Source organism: Plutella xylostella, chromosome 4, assembly GCF_932276165.1.
Source record: "Plutella xylostella chromosome 4, ilPluXylo3.1, whole genome shotgun sequence".
Lineage (NCBI taxonomy): Eukaryota > Metazoa > Arthropoda > Insecta > Lepidoptera > Plutellidae > Plutella > Plutella xylostella.
In genome coordinates this window covers 4327566-4345112 of record NC_063984.1, presented here as the reverse complement: position 1 = coordinate 4345112, position 17547 = coordinate 4327566, and the positions used below count along the sequence as shown (strand labels likewise).

At 38.8% G+C, this 17547-nt stretch overlaps 1 protein-coding gene across 1 annotated transcript in view; it reads right to left on the bottom strand.

Annotated features, from left to right (window-relative positions):
* LOC105385909 (T-box protein H15) overlaps window positions 1-17547 on the bottom strand; it is a 59273-nt gene that overhangs the window by 12357 nt on the left and 29369 nt on the right. Inside the window, exon 4 of the mRNA XM_011556362.3 lies at window positions 8497-8770. Coding sequence (XP_011554664.3) covers window positions 8497-8770 — 274 coding nt within the window. The remainder of the gene's footprint in view (window positions 1-8496; window positions 8771-17547) is intronic.

The following is a 17547-nucleotide window of genomic DNA, read 5'->3' as shown; positions in this document are numbered from 1 at the left end:
GTTCCCATGTCCACCATGGTGATGATTCTCGCACAATCCTCGCGTGATACAGGCGTGATTTATGGGTACGAGAGCCGCAAGACTTTACAATTTCATAATTATTTCACAACGACAAAAAAAGAATGAAATAAAAAGCAAAACTAAAAACGAAGCAAATGTTTTCCTAAACTTTCAAACCCAAAAATTTTGCTTCTTATCTTGTTTTGTCCATGGCTTCGAAAATAACACTATTAAAAAGAGTTTGCATTTAAAAATGTTTGCATAATAAACTATATTTCATTAAACTTTTTAATTCATGAATCTAGGTTCTATATCTTAGGAGATATTAAGGTGTTTGTCGGCATTTTGTGGGTGGAACTATTTCATTGCCCGGCAGTGTAATTTTAATATTTTCCTATAGCCAGTATGAAAACAATGTTTTTGCCTTCATTTTAAATTAAAATAGTACCTATTAATAACAAATACCATTGTGCATAGTTTAGGTACCTAGGTACTTACGTTCTTTTCCAATAAATTCCTGAAACTTACCAGTGTGTCAAAGGTTAAATGTTGTCTATGCTAAATTTGAAAACGTCAGATTAAAATTTTAGTAGCTAGGTATATTTAATTCAATTTCATATTCATATTTTGATTCTTAAGTAAATATTTATCTGCTTATAATATTTATAATTTTAAATGAAAACTCCTAATTTTTATCCAAAGCAGACCTAATCTTCTAAATACCATAAAAAAGTCACGTTAGTAATAATGACGAATGGCTCTCTTGACTCCATCTAACGGGCAAATTGTTAACGAAAACGATAAATAATCCTTTGTTGACAATTTAAATAAATAAACAATAAACGTGTTTGTAGTAGCCACACAAATGTATTCTGTTACGACGAAACACTATCATTATTCATTTTGGTCGTGATGTTTATACCTCTTAGCTTTATTTTAATATCGTTACAGAATAGTCCCCAATTAAAGTATACTTTATGCGCTTGTAAGCTGATAAGTCGTTACCTCTTGAACTACACATGTATGTAGTAAAAATAGATGCACACACCCGAACGTCCGTCATAATATCAATGGTTGTAAATACGATACCAAAATAAAATACATACTCGCTCGTAAAAACAGTGACATCGGGAGTCGAATGAAAAAGTGGTAAATCGTCGTTTAACGAGAGGTCTGCTGCGTGCCCGGGGAGCCTCGATAAACGTCACCTCGGAATCACAAAAAGAAAACGCGATTGAATTATTAAAAAAATGACCTCCGATCGAAATGAAGTGAGGCGATGGAATAAGAAAACCAACACAACAAATTGAAGTGAGAAATGCGATGTCGCGCCGAGCGCCCCCCGCGAGGCGTGCGGACACTGCGGACCTTCCGGGGGACTACTCCAGCTTACCGAGAATCTGTTGCACTAATCACGACCCTATCTCCTCGCATGAAACACACCGATTGCTTGACAGCTCTCCGAAACTTGGCCAAGTAAGAGTAGCACCCCAGCTCGGTGGTATCATTACCAGCGTGATAAATACGCAGTGTGCTATCAGTGACAATCACGTCCCGATGACGCTGGAGCGTCATAAGTCTGTGGGATCACCTCGGTTGTTAAGCGGTGGGGGCGCCGGTATTTGCATACAATGCGTGCAACCTGCCCTCAGCGTTCACTAGACCACATTCCTACACTGGTTATGGGAAAACGCTTCACTATGACAAAAATGGTAATCAATTTACAGAAAGATAAGTTATGTGTTTCAATAAATAACTTTAAGATTTATTATGTTTGCGCATGAAGTTTTAAGTTTACGTCAACGCTAACGAAGTATATTATTATTTATTACAGACCTTAAGTTTTATACAAATACCTACTACTGTGCCGCGTTATAATACCGCAGAACGTATTAGTCAATGTATGCAACCAGTTTAATTTTACTGGGAGTCATAAGTGCTAAAAAACCAACTATACATTATATTGTCAGCGGACCGTCCGGCGCAAAACCGTCTGTCGCTTCACCTAGTGATTACCGACCATCTGCGCACTGCAAATAATCACTAAGCATCTCGCACTAAGCACGCCAATGCTTATTATGCACGTATGTATGTACTTAATGCCTTGTAATTGTGCAGCGTAATCTTTGTTCAAGGGCTAATCGTGCCCATTTACAACTTATTAGATTGTGTTTTTGAAATTGCCATTGAAAACTGCCAAGGATTCTGTAAAGAAACATCGTAGGCTCATTGAAGTATTTCAATATCTAAATTAACATGAATTGTTCACATATTATTGAAATTGATAAGATTTGGAGAAGCGCCTATAATATTTTTGCTTGACTAAGACTATATTTACAATAACTTAATAGCATAATCAAAAGGAATAAAACAAGCGGTCTATTGGTTGTAATATTCCAGTAAACTCCTCAACCGTTATAAAAACGCAAGGTATACTTGTTACAGAACAGTCCGGCAGGACGCATTATTATGAAGGGGCCATTATAGCCAATAAACACATTAAATATTAACAGTACATAACACCCGGCGTTTCCGTACAGTGTACACGGGCCTTAACCTCGGGGATACGAATCCGAGACCTTTATAGCGCAATAAATATGAAAAACGAAATAATTTTTAAAGGCAATCGTTGTTGCCGATGTAGAGACGGGTGTTAAAAAACCTTGGCATTTTGCAAGTGTGTTAACTGTTAATGAATCCACATAAATAGGATTACCTCTACATAGTTAAATACTGGAACTGATATTACTAATTTACTACATACTATAATAATACCTCTCTATAATATTTACAACTGATGGAACTAAAGGTATTTACAGTTTATGATTTATATTTATATTATATTTATATTTAATTAAAAACTCCATATAGTTCGTCGCTATCTTTATAATTTAACATTTAAATATAAATGTAGGACTTAGGTGTAGACGGTCATAGAAAGATACCTGGAGGACGTCGTTTAAATATTTACCTTTATTTTGTGAAAACTGGTCCAATCAATCAGCATATTAATATTTATCAATATTAAGATTATTATTTAGGTCATCAGGTGTCGTTAGCATTATCACTTAACAAGTTTGGTGAGTTCCTTGGCCCTAGGTGTGCTCCACTCATGTTCTTCTGGGGTCACTCTATCGATGAACGAACGAACGAGGATTGGAAAGGCTCTATCTCGGTGTATTTAGCGTGACGATTACATGAACATTTTTGTTCGTTCGTTCATCGATTTAGAGAGTGACCCCGCTGGGTCCAAGTAGAATCCCCACGGCGCACAGTGGGACTCCACCGTCCACGGAAAACTTATTAATTACGCATATCCACTACCTCACAATCACCTGTCTAGCTAGTTTGTTTTTGTAATCACCTTATCTCCAAACACGTTAACGACGTGAAAAATATAAACAGCAATTAAAAACGCAGATGATTGTTCGGAATTAATGTGCGTCGTTGTTCATTAAGACGAGTAACAGGACGGCGCGCTGAGGGTTTTATTAAATTTTATTGGCTTGTATTTCTTTGATGCAGCGCTATAAATCGATGCGGATTATTAATGGGACCGTTGCGCTGCCCGTGGCCTGTAGCCCTGTAGCAACGCGCAACGTGCGACGGCGTCATCGTTAAAGCGCACGACAACCTCGCTAATGTGATCGGCTTTTTGGCTAATGATCGCTATTAGCTCACATCCAGCGCTTTCGATGTGAAAAATTGCGATAACCGGCGCTGATGGATGGAATGTAACGGGTAATCGCCGCGCGGGAGAAAAAGTGGGCCACCATTCCGCAAACGAGCTGATCGCCGCTATGCACACATGGTAAGTGCATAATAATTGGTGGCAATGCAGTAGTACGGGAGAGCCTAGTTCTGCGAGTGTAACGAGGTAATTCTTGGTGTAATAAATGGTATAAATGATGGTGAAGTGTCTGTGTGGCCCGCGGCGGCGGCGGCGGCGGCGGCTCGCGTGAGCTCCAGCGTCGGACCGGACTGTTCCTCCCGCGCACGTGCACTGATTCTCTTATAATTTAAAATAAGCCCAATAATATCAAATTATGCTTATAACTATGAGCATGATCTACGTTATACAATGATCAATATAACATCAATATAATCGAAAGCATACATCATGAAAATGTACAGCATAAGTATAGCAAAGTACAATAAATACATCCAAAATTTATGTAATTTCCAATATTTTCAGATTCGCGTTAATCAGTTTTAGAACTATGTAAAAAATATGAATTAACCTACGTTTTAATATTAACATTGAGAAGTGATTGGATGGGAACTGTCCAATAAGAATCCGCATTCCGTTAACACCTTCGGCGTTGACATCTGGCATAACACGCATACAGAACTCACTTTTACGATGCATATTAAAATATTTAGATAATGTAACATATAAATAAAGAGAAAGGAATTCACAAAACTCAGCTCATTAATTCTCAACAATAGTTGCTCACATTTCTACTTCAAGGAAATAGCCTTATAATTACTAGACCAGCCGTATTACGTGGCTTTAATCATTCTTGTTATTTTGGTAAACGGTCAAAACGCGGTTCATAAATCATGTTGAACGGCCATCATTAGTTCTTTGTAGCCAAGAGTGCGTGTGAAAGCTATTCTGAAAAAATACAATGCCAAATATGACTTCGTAATCTACTTGTAACATAGAATTGGCGGGACTCTGACGCTATTTTATTCAACGTTGAAATAACGTTGATTTATAGATAACACTCCGCTGCACGTAACGCAACGCTACGCATATAATAGTGAATTAATTTCGCTTATTGATATCGCATGAATATATAAATAGGGGCTAAAAACTCGCTAACACGACAATCGATTTACGAGCTTCCTTTTCGTTATGCGCGGGTTTTTATTTGCCACGAATTTATGAGGTTTTTAATCTTGTTGAAGTTACGCATTATTGGCCCTTTGTAGTATAATGGCTTGGTAATGGTAAATAGCATTCATGTTCTGACTGCAGTGGAATGCAACTGAAACTGAATTACCAGTTTTCTTTAAACATACTGTTGTAAAAATGATAGAATAAATATGTTCCATAAATTCGCAGGAAGTATACTACTTATGCAACAACTTGTATTTTTTGGTTCATGATAAGTACTGAATACTTGTAATAACTGTTTTTTTTGTGTTTGACTGAAATCTACTTAATGCTCATTGATATTGAGCTCATGACTTAACTAAAGGTATGCACTTACCTATTTTACCGCAATAAAAACACTCAATATGAATACATGTAAAAAGCTGCTTGCCACTACGTCGGCATAGCATAATGCCTTATACCTAGCCTGTCAGCGCAACGCTTTCGTGCGACCGTTCTCATGTTCCCAACATTTCAATGTTTCTGACCTGATTGTTCCAACTAGAATAGGAACACAAAACATTTGAAGTTCTTTAACTGACCTATTACAGGGTGCTCTGTATGCAACAAAATACCCAATAAAATCTACTGGTATGGATGTTGTAACATCATATTTTGACCTGTGTATTTGCACCGCGAGTACCGCGACACAACCTGAAAGCTCATGTTTGACCGCAACGTGAGGCGTTAGAGCGTTAAACATGTAAATAATACATCTGAGGTTAGACTACACTGTTATTGCTTCATTGATTTATAAAGCGACCACATAGGTACACACTACTCACACAGTATACTATTCAATTAAAGCCACATAGAAAGCATTGTACATTGTACGCAACGCAACACCATGTATCAAACTACGTCAGAACGGCGTTCATTCTCAAAGCAAATTACAAGGCTCACGAATGCAGAAAGTTATTCGAATATTAGTCAAATACGGCCACTTGAGCCGCACTCCCATGATTAATTTGTCGGTTTCATGGAGTTTTTGTTTCACAATTAAACACGAATTCTTTGGGGCACGCATCCCGCGCGGCTGCTTCCGAACCGGCCGCCATTTTTAATACTGCTCGAGTGCTGGATAATCCCACAATTTATCATTTTATTATTGTTTTTAGGTAATTTAATTCAATTAAGTGTATAACAAATATCACTGTAGATATATCTACCTATACATACACATATTTTGGTATGGTATATGTAGTTGTAGTACTTAGTAAATACTGAGAAGTAGTATGACACAAGCTTTGGCACAGGTTAGTTGCTCAAAATACAAAGTTTGTTTGAAGTTGATTCCATACAAATAGGAGTCCCCCGGCTCCGGTCGTTCCATTGCCAAATAGCGTGGTGTGATCTGGTACATTGTTAGTGGTACGTGAAATGTACCAGCTATTAACGGTGTTTACCTAGCATATACCAAGTAATAGCTGACCAGCTACTCTGTATTCTGATTAATGACTTGTTGGTAGAATTCCGGCGGAATTCTATTTGAGGAAATCTGATTAGCATTTACGCAGGAAGGTTTTTGTGGGGTTCTGAAATCTGATGCTAATTAGACTGAAACATAAGAGAAAACAGTTGCTGAAAATGTTGTAGGTATTAAGTTTTGTATACATGCGGTAATTCAGTTTTAGTTCTTAAATAAATATAGGTTCACTCGTAGAATTATGTTTGTGTGACCCAAAATGATTGCATTTCCACCTTCCTGTTCACCTTTCTATTTCATCAGCAGTAGGCGCCAATTAGGGCAGGTCTACACGAGAGTACGGCTATGTACTCATGTACTCGGCCGCCATCCATCACGCGGCCCGCCTCCAGACGTTCCGCGCCGCTGGCCCCGTCATTGCACTCACATTTGTGTACTCAGATGATGTGATGCCGTAAACTTTATTAGTTTGTTTATAATATACCCAGCTATTTAAAGTAAAAATACAAACTTATTAATTCTTGGCTGAGTATATGCGTGCGTGTAATAATCAGCTTAAACTTACTTATATAGAATCTAATTTGTAAAGGTAGTTATCCAATATCCACCCTTCCGTTAATCATTTAACATAGGCTGGTTGAACTTACATTATTATATTATTATAAAACAATTTAACCGGCGTAATTAGTTTTTTTGTAAACCTCAATTTGCAGCAAAAATAAACATAACAGCAGGGGAGACTGCACTCGTAGCACAGACAACGTCCAGAGCCGGCGGTATCTCGACATTTTAATCGAAGCTTTATAAAACCTGACAGCTGACACCATAAGTGATTATGATTAATTTCTTTAATGACTTTAAATTTACCTCTCATCAGGGAAATCAATTTGCAGAAAAGCTACTGGTATGTTACTATTTACTTGTCCTTAGCTGTCAAATGGGGGGACAGCAAAAATGTTATGGCCAGTGTAGTTGGAGCTTTAGTGTGGTTTGGTTTAGGTGGTCGGGGAGATCTTGTGTGGTTGGGTGTGTGGGTAGCATTTGCGCTGCACGCGGCACCTGCAGCGCGGAGGTAGGTAGCCGGGGCCGGCTGACATCTCGACATGTGCGACCAATTTGTAGCGACCCGGCGTCATTACGCGCCACCCGACGCCCGAGGTGTCACCGACACCGGTAATTTCGCCTCCACTTTAGCGAATGTTGTGAATTTTTTTAAATACCAAAAAAACTTAGGCGTCCACACCGTGTCGCGAACGACGCAAATTGCATTCATAGCCAAATTAATTTCACTTGCTTATTTATTAACTCGTCGGCTGTGTGTACAAAACGTTACCCTTTAGATGTTAAAGTCAAAAAGTAATGAAACTGGCTCATTGGTGCCTATTGGTCGCCTACGCGGCTTCGCACCATTAGGTAGATCGACTGCAGAGTCAAGTGTAGAGGTGCCTTCAAATGAAACTATTCGTTATTGGAAAAGATGCCCGTGGATCACATTATTTCCCCGATTGCAACATAAGATATATTTTACAGATATTTCAAAGGAGAATGGATGACTCAGGTGTAAACTTAAACATTCCGTAAGCATTGAGTACCTACCACGTAATAAAATTCTATCCAAAGGGAAAGAATCGCGGAAGGCATCGTCGTCACTCATAGAATTATCTCAGAACTCGACATATAATTAAACGTTGGAGCATAATTTATAAAGCTTGTGACGGCACGTTCCGCTGAGAGCCAAGCTTCGTACCGAGGCGCCTCCGGGAGGGTTCACACCATCGACTTTACGCGCGCCTATAAACACTGCCGTGCAGTTATTAGACGGAGCTCAAACAAAGGCCAATTCGGAGACATAGTACCCTAGGAGCAATGTCGAGGCATGTGGTTACGGGCCGTATAGACACGGGGAGTGCCGGCACCCTGCCGCCGCGACGCTCGTTAGGCAGGCGACTCCGGGCGCGTCGTAAATCAGACGCCTCATCTCAACACTTTATAGCTCATTCTGGCTGCTCAGCGTTTTATCACCTTGTTTTAGCGCTGCAGCGACATCGCCTCGCAGCGGACCTAACAACTGCCTATTGTAATTTACGACTAAACACCGACGGAATTTAATCAGCGGGTGTTTGCTTTTAATTATTTAGGCGCCCGAGGTGGCAGAAGCTGTTTGGTTTGACTAAGATTATAAACTGACCTGTCCGTTTTTGTCCATCTCGTTGTTGGTGAGCTTGACCTTCTCGAAGGAGACGACCTGCTTGCGCAGCTGGTCGGCGGAGAAGGGCGAGTCGGGGTGCGGGTAGAGGCGCGCGGGGGCGGGCGGGTCCGCCTTGCCGGCCACGAGCCACGAGGAGCGGTGGTACGCGTACCGGTAGCGCTTGCCGTCCACCGGCACCACGTCCAGCAGCACGGCGTAGCGCGCGCCGCCCGCCAGCCCCACGAACGACACGCGCACCGTCGGGAACATCCGCCTGGAAACACATAACCACACTTTATATACCGCTGCTCTTAACAAAATTACGTGGGATAGGCTGAAAAATATAAATTTCCATGTTAATACGACAACATTATAAATGGATATATTTAGTAAATTGCCCATAACACATCATGCATCAGCCGAAACTTCACCACACTAATGACCTCATAAGGACCGGCCGAAAACAAAATTAGACATTAAAATATAAAAACCCCAAAACTGTTTTACGAGACCAAAACACATGCTCGCAATAAAAAAAGATGATTAATGCATCTTAACAAAAACCGCCAAGGATTCGGCCACGGCCGGTGACTTGTATAATTACAGGGTGAAATTTGACCTAGGAAATCAAACAAATATGATGTATTCGATTTTAATGCACCCTTAAATGGGCTGAAGCGCTTCCTGCCTGCCCCGCGATAGCATCTCCGGCAACACCCGAGCTTATTTACGGCCAGCCTTATATTTTTTTCTAAATATTTAAACGGCATTTTTTATAATTTTGATGCTTAAACAAGTAGTCATGGCCTTGTCAGATTAGATAACCGTTGAGGAGTAATTTGTCCGAGCGCCCTAACAGGATCTGACATCGCCGTCGCAGCCATCCGCGTGACTCACCCACCTGTATTGTAATAGCCACAGTTTATTGAATACGTCAAGACATTCGTATATGTGCTATAAAGTTGAGGAGTGGTAGAAAGAGTTATTAGCAGTCATAAACCACGGGCACTGTGTCACTCTCTACCAATACAAGAAGTATGATGATAATAATAATAAATAGATGGAGGACTATAAAGTTCTGTGCAGTCGAGAGGACACCCGGCGAAGAGTCGGCGATAAAGGCGAGGTATCTTTGCCAGTAAAGAAGTGGCTATAAATAAATCGTATTAAGGTGCGAGTGTTTGGAATAGGTTTCCATATCTGGTGGATCTTTGGAGTTCGACAGGGACAATAGGCGTGTTTGAGATGCGTTTATGAGCAGTCGTTAAGGCGAATGTCGCTTGGCGCTGCCACCCAGGGAGGCCGTGTAATGACCCGCATCCATCACGGATAACCATCGGGCCTCGACCGTTGAGCCAAGACCCATCTTCCGATAAATGCGACTGTGTGTCTTACTCACTGACGGGAAACCAAAGATCGGCTCTCCTTATGCTGGTGATGATGAATTGGCGACGATCAAGTACTGATTCACATGCATTCGTAACGCTTATTTCGCTGGCCTGTATTCTTCTCATGATGATTAGTAGCCTTGCTTAAACGAGCTTTATTGGGGTTGTATACCTACCTATGTTTTATTATAAAACCGGCGATTTATAGATATGAATGTGTCCACCACTGTTGCCTGTATTACCTATACCGCTAAGGGCACGTATTATGGTAGAATGTAGTTCCATTAAAATAGACATCCAGAAGGGTGCCTGCTGACAGGCAACTCAATAGAGCCACATTACATTGTTAAATGTCTCAGCAGGGCACGGCAGCAGCTACTTGCAACATGGTCACTCTAGCTTACAAAAAAAAATATCATTTTAGCTCGCTGCAGCGCCAACCACGGCTCTATCTAAACGAACCGGTAGCATGAGGCTTTTCTCTAGCTAGAGTGACCTTCCACTTCGCAAAACTGATGCTAAGAAGGCATTTCACTTGTAATGAGCTGCGGACGCGGTGGCGGTCACTGCATTTGCATAATTCATTAGTAAACGTCAAGTACTCGATGCCCTTGGATAAGCTATAACAAATATCCTATGGGTACGACGTTTTATAGGCTGGGACCTGCCGTTTTGTTTGGAATATTCGCTTATTTACTAATTACAATAATATGGAAATTTGCAATAGGACGTGATCCATACTACTCCTCCGACGGTCGAATGGCGTAGTGGTTAGTGGCCCTGACTGCTATGCCGAAGGTCCCGGGTTCGATTCCCGGTTGGGGCAGATATTTGTTTAATTAAAGACAGATATTTGTACTCAGGTCTTGGGTGTTGATATTTATAATTAATATGTATCTATCTATGTATTTGTGTAGATATATCAGCTGTCAGATACCCATAACACAGGCTCTGCCTAGCTTGGGGTCGGATGGCCGTGTGTGAAATGTCGCCACATATTATATTATATTATATTATATGTGTATTATTATTTTTAATACTTACTTAACAATTAACGTGGTATAAAGTTTGAGTTTGTTTATGGTACAAAAATTACATACACTTTTAGGATTCATTTCGAAATAATAATAGTAAAATGATAAAATCGGTTCTGCGATTACTCACGGATCACGAGCGGGTCCCGGCCTAGCGCAATGTGCGAACTCTTGAGAAAACCCAGCGAAGCGATAACTCTTTTACTGGCGCGAAAATGCCTCGCGCTATCGGAATTCTTCATCTAATTATTATGGCTTGTTTAAAGAAACACGCCAGCTACAGAGCGGCTCATTTAATGTCGTAAGAAAGAATTTGTAGAAAAACATCCTCGACATTCATGGCTAGTGTAAAATAACCGCCATTTCTGTATATTGCGGTATAGTTTAAACAAGTCAATACTCAAACGAATAATTTTGTATCTAAGTATAGCTGTATTTTAAAAAAGACATGTTTATTTTAAGCATTCACAATAAGATATGAGGAAAGTGAAACCGCAGCCGTGCGACAATAATTAGGTTTGAAACGAAGGCCTCGCCCGATCCCACATGTAGGGTAAGAGTACCAATTACGGACAACCACTTCCGTGCAGAGGCGCGACACCCAAACTCCCTACCATTATTGTTATTTACCTTACCCTTCTGGCTTCATTTAATAATAATGCAACATGTAGCAACAATAAAAGCGCACATACAAATGAGAATCCACAATGAATGGCTAACATTTCCTCAAAAGGAAATAATTAAGATCGTAATAGACGCGTAACGCGTAATCAAAAATGTATTGATGAAGTCGCGTCGCTCAGAAACAGCCGCTTAATTAATGCAACGTGAATTGCTAAGGCGATGTTTTTGTGACAATTACACGATAATTACCCTGGCCCTATTTAGTTCTCCAGATAATTGGTTCTCGATAGTGTGAAGTAAAAAAGTAACAAGTGTAAATTCCGAGAGGTCACCGGAATTACTTGCGCTCGCCTCGCCGCGGCCGGCTGCTACCGGGTACCGACTATCAATTAATTTCACCTCATACATTATTATTTTTGTACCAAAAATGTGTAGGTGTCGAAACTAAAAATTCTCCTCCTGAAAGTGAGATGACTCCATTATGGCCCATTCCCCTAGTTTGCATCAAATCCTATAGGTTGGTATCAGAATGAAATTCAGCATCAAGTACCTAATGGTTGAGATAATTATTCATATCGAACTATAATTCAGGGCTAACTAACTACCTAATGTGTTTGCGTGTGCATCCTCGGAAGCCGAATTCGTAACACGTCACCGTCATCGTAAATAGTTCATCATAATTCAACGGACTTGGTAATAGATGTTTGTAATATTTATGACTGCTCTAGTTAACAATAGAGCGTAAACAATACCCAGGCAATACAGAGCACATTAGTATTAAATAAATAATAACTTATTATTAGTAAAACTGTGATTTTGACGAAGTATCGCGTCGCAAGCTAGCGTGCGCGGGGCCTGTTGCAATTCCTCGCGAATACCTCTTTACACCTGTCAATAGCAATGATTAACGATGACCTTTAGACAATCATTATGATTATATTATCATTATTACACGTTTTACTCGTGCGTGAAGTATCTAATTAATCCATTTTCATAATTCATCATAAGCATAACTAGACTAGGAACAAATAAACAGAAATCCTCTTTAACGCGTGATTGAACAACTGTTTAGAATGAAAATATACCTTTTTTTACTATTTCGACTCATCTAAAGATCACTCATGATGTTGTGTACACAGAGGGATGTGAACGTGCGAAGTTGCGAAGGCCTCGAGATGATAGGGCTGGGCCATTAGTGTCGCGTCGTGTCGCGTGCCGCGTCAACTGTCGCTCCCGCGTCTAGTTACGTCGCCACGCGACAGGCCTAGCGCAGGGTAATCTCACGACGACGATGTTAAGCGGCTTTCCACGTCAGAGAGCTGCCTATATTGAATTTGGGAGTGTCGGTACTCTGGCTAATTGCATATTAAATTGTAAACATTCCTACTTATGTAGTTGTCAAACTCTTGAACCAAAAAGTTCTCAAAATTTTCATACAAATCGAATACAACTTTAACTTGGAACTTCCTACAAGTTGGCTTAACTTTTTAACTGAACAAGCTGAACTGGAACTCAATCGGTCGTGCCGTCGAGTGTCATCTGTCAGACCGCCATTTTAATTCCTGTGTAATTTATACAAATTGACACTTGACATGTTTTGTCGTCTCCCGGGTAATCGTGCGAAATGGAATTCACATTTTATTACTTTTGTAAAGAGAGGGTTTGACTCGTTATCTTGTCATTTGATCTCGTTTTATTTTGCTACCAAGATGAAGTGGCAGTTTGTTGTTTTTTTTGCGATTGGTTCCGCTTAGAATCTGAGATCCCCATAAATGACTTGAGTAAATAAGTACTTCAAGTTTTTTGTTATACATAAAGCTATCATTGTATTTACAATATGACGATAATGGTTGCAAACTGTCCACGTGAAAGTTAGAAAATAAATTTAATGACAAATGCAATTTCTAATGAGACGGGCCAACTTTGAAATTGTAAAAAAATATCACCTGTTCCATGGTTAAGTTTCATACTTACCTGCAATCAAGATATACGGAACCTAAACCTGTATTTTATTCGCGATTTTAGAGTTGATGCTCAGTATATCGGGTACGCTGACCTGCGTCCCCGAGTGACCTATCAACTATTCTTTACACGCCTGGCGCACCCTGGCCACTCAGTCCCTGAATACTATCTAACTTGTCACCACAGTGACAAACCTATAATAAGTCTAGCTTACGGTATTAGGGTTTACCAGTTGCTAAGAAGAAGATTGACATGCCGCTGTGCCGATGCCGAATGTTTACTGATAAAATTCCATTCTCTATAATTTTATAATCTCCTGAGATAACTTTTTACATTAAGGAGGATAAATAGTCATTAAAATACCTACCTATAGAATTTTCCAAAAAAAGTTATACTTATTATGTTCTTATAAGTTGTAAAATGGTAACCGTTATCATTTTACGACTTTAAGAATGAATTAGGATGACTGTCTATTCTATTCATAATCCTAATAAACCTTCCAAACATGGGCAATTATCCAACGGTTGATATTAACAAGGCGCTCTTAATTGTTATCGTGAAATCTGAAGTTGTGGTTTTATGACATTTCCGGCGGAACCCTCCGACCTGTCATAAACCGAACTAATCGGCCAGTTTGGAGCGCGGCCAAACAAATTTAGCTTTTATTCGCCCATATCAAAAGTTACGACATCTGTTTAGATAAGGTGCATGGCTGAATTAGCGCTGTAAATTGTACAAAATGAAACATTTTATTGATCAAAAATGAATTGGGACGATTAATTTTTTTTTAATGTTTTAAGTAGTCCGTTAAATTGTACAAATTAGGGATCTTATCTTGGCGTTTATTTTTAAGTCTTACAAGGGAACCGATAAAGCAAACAACATAATTATTGATCCAAAACAATGCTTGCTCGATCAAATACAAACATGGCTTAGGTAGATTCAATGAGAAATCAGAAACAATTATTAGTGATTTCCACACACGACCCTCAGTCCCGGTCGCCGACAGCGCAGTAAATCAACCGCTGATATACAATTAAACCATTTTACATGATCACAATCGATTTGCGTGTCATATCGCACATATCACGTTTTAGCAGATAACGCGAACGCAACGGATAAATAAACGAATTTTTGAATCGCACAGAGTTAGGTATATCCATATCCTAATGGGATACCGGATTGACTAGAGAGTGTTATGTAACAGTAGTGACTGACTTTACCTGCTCATCTGACAAACTGTGATGCTCAACTGATCATGATTTAAAATCCTATTAAAAATGAAATTTAAGGTGAAATCTTACCTTCTTGTAGACATGGACCTGGACCTGCCTGGCATACTGAACAATGGTCATTCAGAGACATTGACTTATAATTATATTTTTCAGAGATCACTCTTTCATGTCTACATGGATTTCAGCACTTATGTCAGAGACACAAAAACCATTGGTAGTTAATAGATAAAATTCCAGCTTGTATAATTATGTCATTGAAAGCCGTTGAAAATCAGTACCTAAGCATTAGTTCTGAAGTCTTCCCGCTAGCTCTAGGTTCAATCGAGCGTTAAAATTGCACCTTTCCGTGCACGAAGCCGCCATTTTGCTATTTCTGCAGCAATTAGATTAAAATTGTAGAATCTAGGGGAGGACCGAGCTGTAGACTGACTGTCACCGGTGACGGTGTCTACGAGTAAAACGATTATCGTTATTGCCGCAAGTTGAGGACGGGTTACCGTCACTATGCAATTTCGAGATATACCTAATTACTGGCCACTGGTCTAGTATTCTTTTACCGGCCTATTTAATTCAGAGGTACGCCAACGTTGTATGCCTTTCACGTAAGTGTACTTTCTTTATAATCACTATAATAAAATTGTAAAATACTTACGGAAAGGGGATTCCCTCTAATTCCGTCTATCATCGAATTCGCGTCGTCGGCTTACTCTAAGGGCGTCTTGCACAACAAAGTTAAATAAAATTAAATCTATGACCTCTTGCTCTGACATTATACTGTCAGAGCAAGAGACAAACTATTTAATTTTATTTAACTTTGTTATGCAAGACGCCCTAAGTCTAGATAACCGGCGTCAGATCATAAGTTCATAATGTACTAAATAATCTAATAGGGGTAATAATCTTAAACTAATTTTAAAAAAAAATGTTTCATTTAAACCACAATCATTCTGGAGCGTCTACAAAGTTATTTCATTATAATACTGTTCGTAGTACATAATAAAGTCCCGGCCCCGCCTCTGAGATTGCTGCGGAGTAATTAACTGTTTTACACTCGACTAATGGCTTCATTTCGCTAATGACCGTCTCATCTCGTCCTTTAATCCCGTCTCTGGCATGCGGTCAAGCTCATTTTGACTCTGATAAGGCGACTATAGATGTAATTTTTTTATAACTTGAGTATCGCGTAATCCGTTATTAATTGCTCAAGACGTTGCTTGGTAATATTTTTAGCAAATTCAATCAACTGTCACTATCTAGATATCTCATGAGTTATGAATAACCTGTAAATGCACGGTACTTTAATACCTCTTTTCATATATGGCCAAATGGCCATGAGCAGTGAGAACTCACAGGGCACACTGAGAGAAATTTTATTGTAGAAATAAAAAAATCGATTTGCAATGCCCGTTAATACTATTTTAAAATAAATCCAACAGAACTTTACTTTAAAATAATAGTGAAACATAATTATTAAAAACTTTTGTTATTTCCATATTGTAATATTTATAACATGACTTTTGTTTTTGAGGGTATTATTAAAAAATCATATGATTTACAATGCCTATTGATTTCAATACAGTATTAATTATTTTCACAAAGGCTTGTTTAATTACTATAAAACATCCAAATGTAATAACAACAAAAAGCATTTTAAAATTATGGTATTACTACATTAAATAAAATTTACAGTTCCCTCATAATACCAAGTGTATCGATTTGTGAAGTTGAGTGTCGTTGCTTTGTAATTTCTTCTCTGTGTATTTTCTAACGTACAATGATAATTTCGAGTATTTCTTAATACTAAAAATTAATGTAGCCTTTGTTAGTGTTTAGTTCATATGCCCGCTAACAGATGTCACTATGCAATAGTCTACATCGCGGTATTAAGTTTTCTTGTGTTATAATGACTTTCTGGTACGTACTTCTACCACTAAATAGTGCTCAGATTTGGACTTTTACAAGTATCATATCGTACTTTGGTTCACAGTTCATAGTGAGATCCTAAGTACTTATAGAGCATAGACTAATATTGTTTGAGGTATTGAGACGATAGCTACGAGAGCGAAGCTGTTCGAACTCAGTTTCCTTACGCTTCATTCCCGGTGTGGCCTGCGCTATGGCTATTGAGATCACAAAAACAAGTATTTGAAATTACAAAACACCCACAATATATTTACTACACCAATGTATTTCCTAGTCAAGACAATACTAAAGGATTATTAGAAATTACAAATTTTATGTATAATTATCACAACACAAATGTAGAATATATAAAATAGTTAGCTGAAATTACTAAACACACTACTGAATCTCAGTATGCTAATGTATTCCCTAGTCTACACATTACAAAACGAAAAATTATGTTCAGTAATAATAAAAACACAAACACTAGTATCACAAAACAACGTCAGTAAGTAACACAAAGTTTAGTAATATTTACAGAGGTACTACTAAAAGACACTATTTTGTTAAACTTAAAATGACAAAGTTTTATAAAATTCGCCATATATATTGTGTAATGTCTACACATATTATTTACTTATTTATACAAAACTGAATTTACAAAAGTCCGATTGTAACAGTAACAGTAAATTTGTTGTACTGGGAATAACACCCATTTTAGTAACTTCAACACTATTTTTGTACTTTTTTCTCTCAGTGCATAGGATAAGGCAACGTACAAAACGTTTTTTGATCGAACTACCTACATACTTATTAAAAAAACGCGATCATGTGTGCTAAGAGTCACTGCTACAATAACAGTCACTGGCTGATTCTGCTGGCTGCTGGTAGAATGAATGAGTCAAG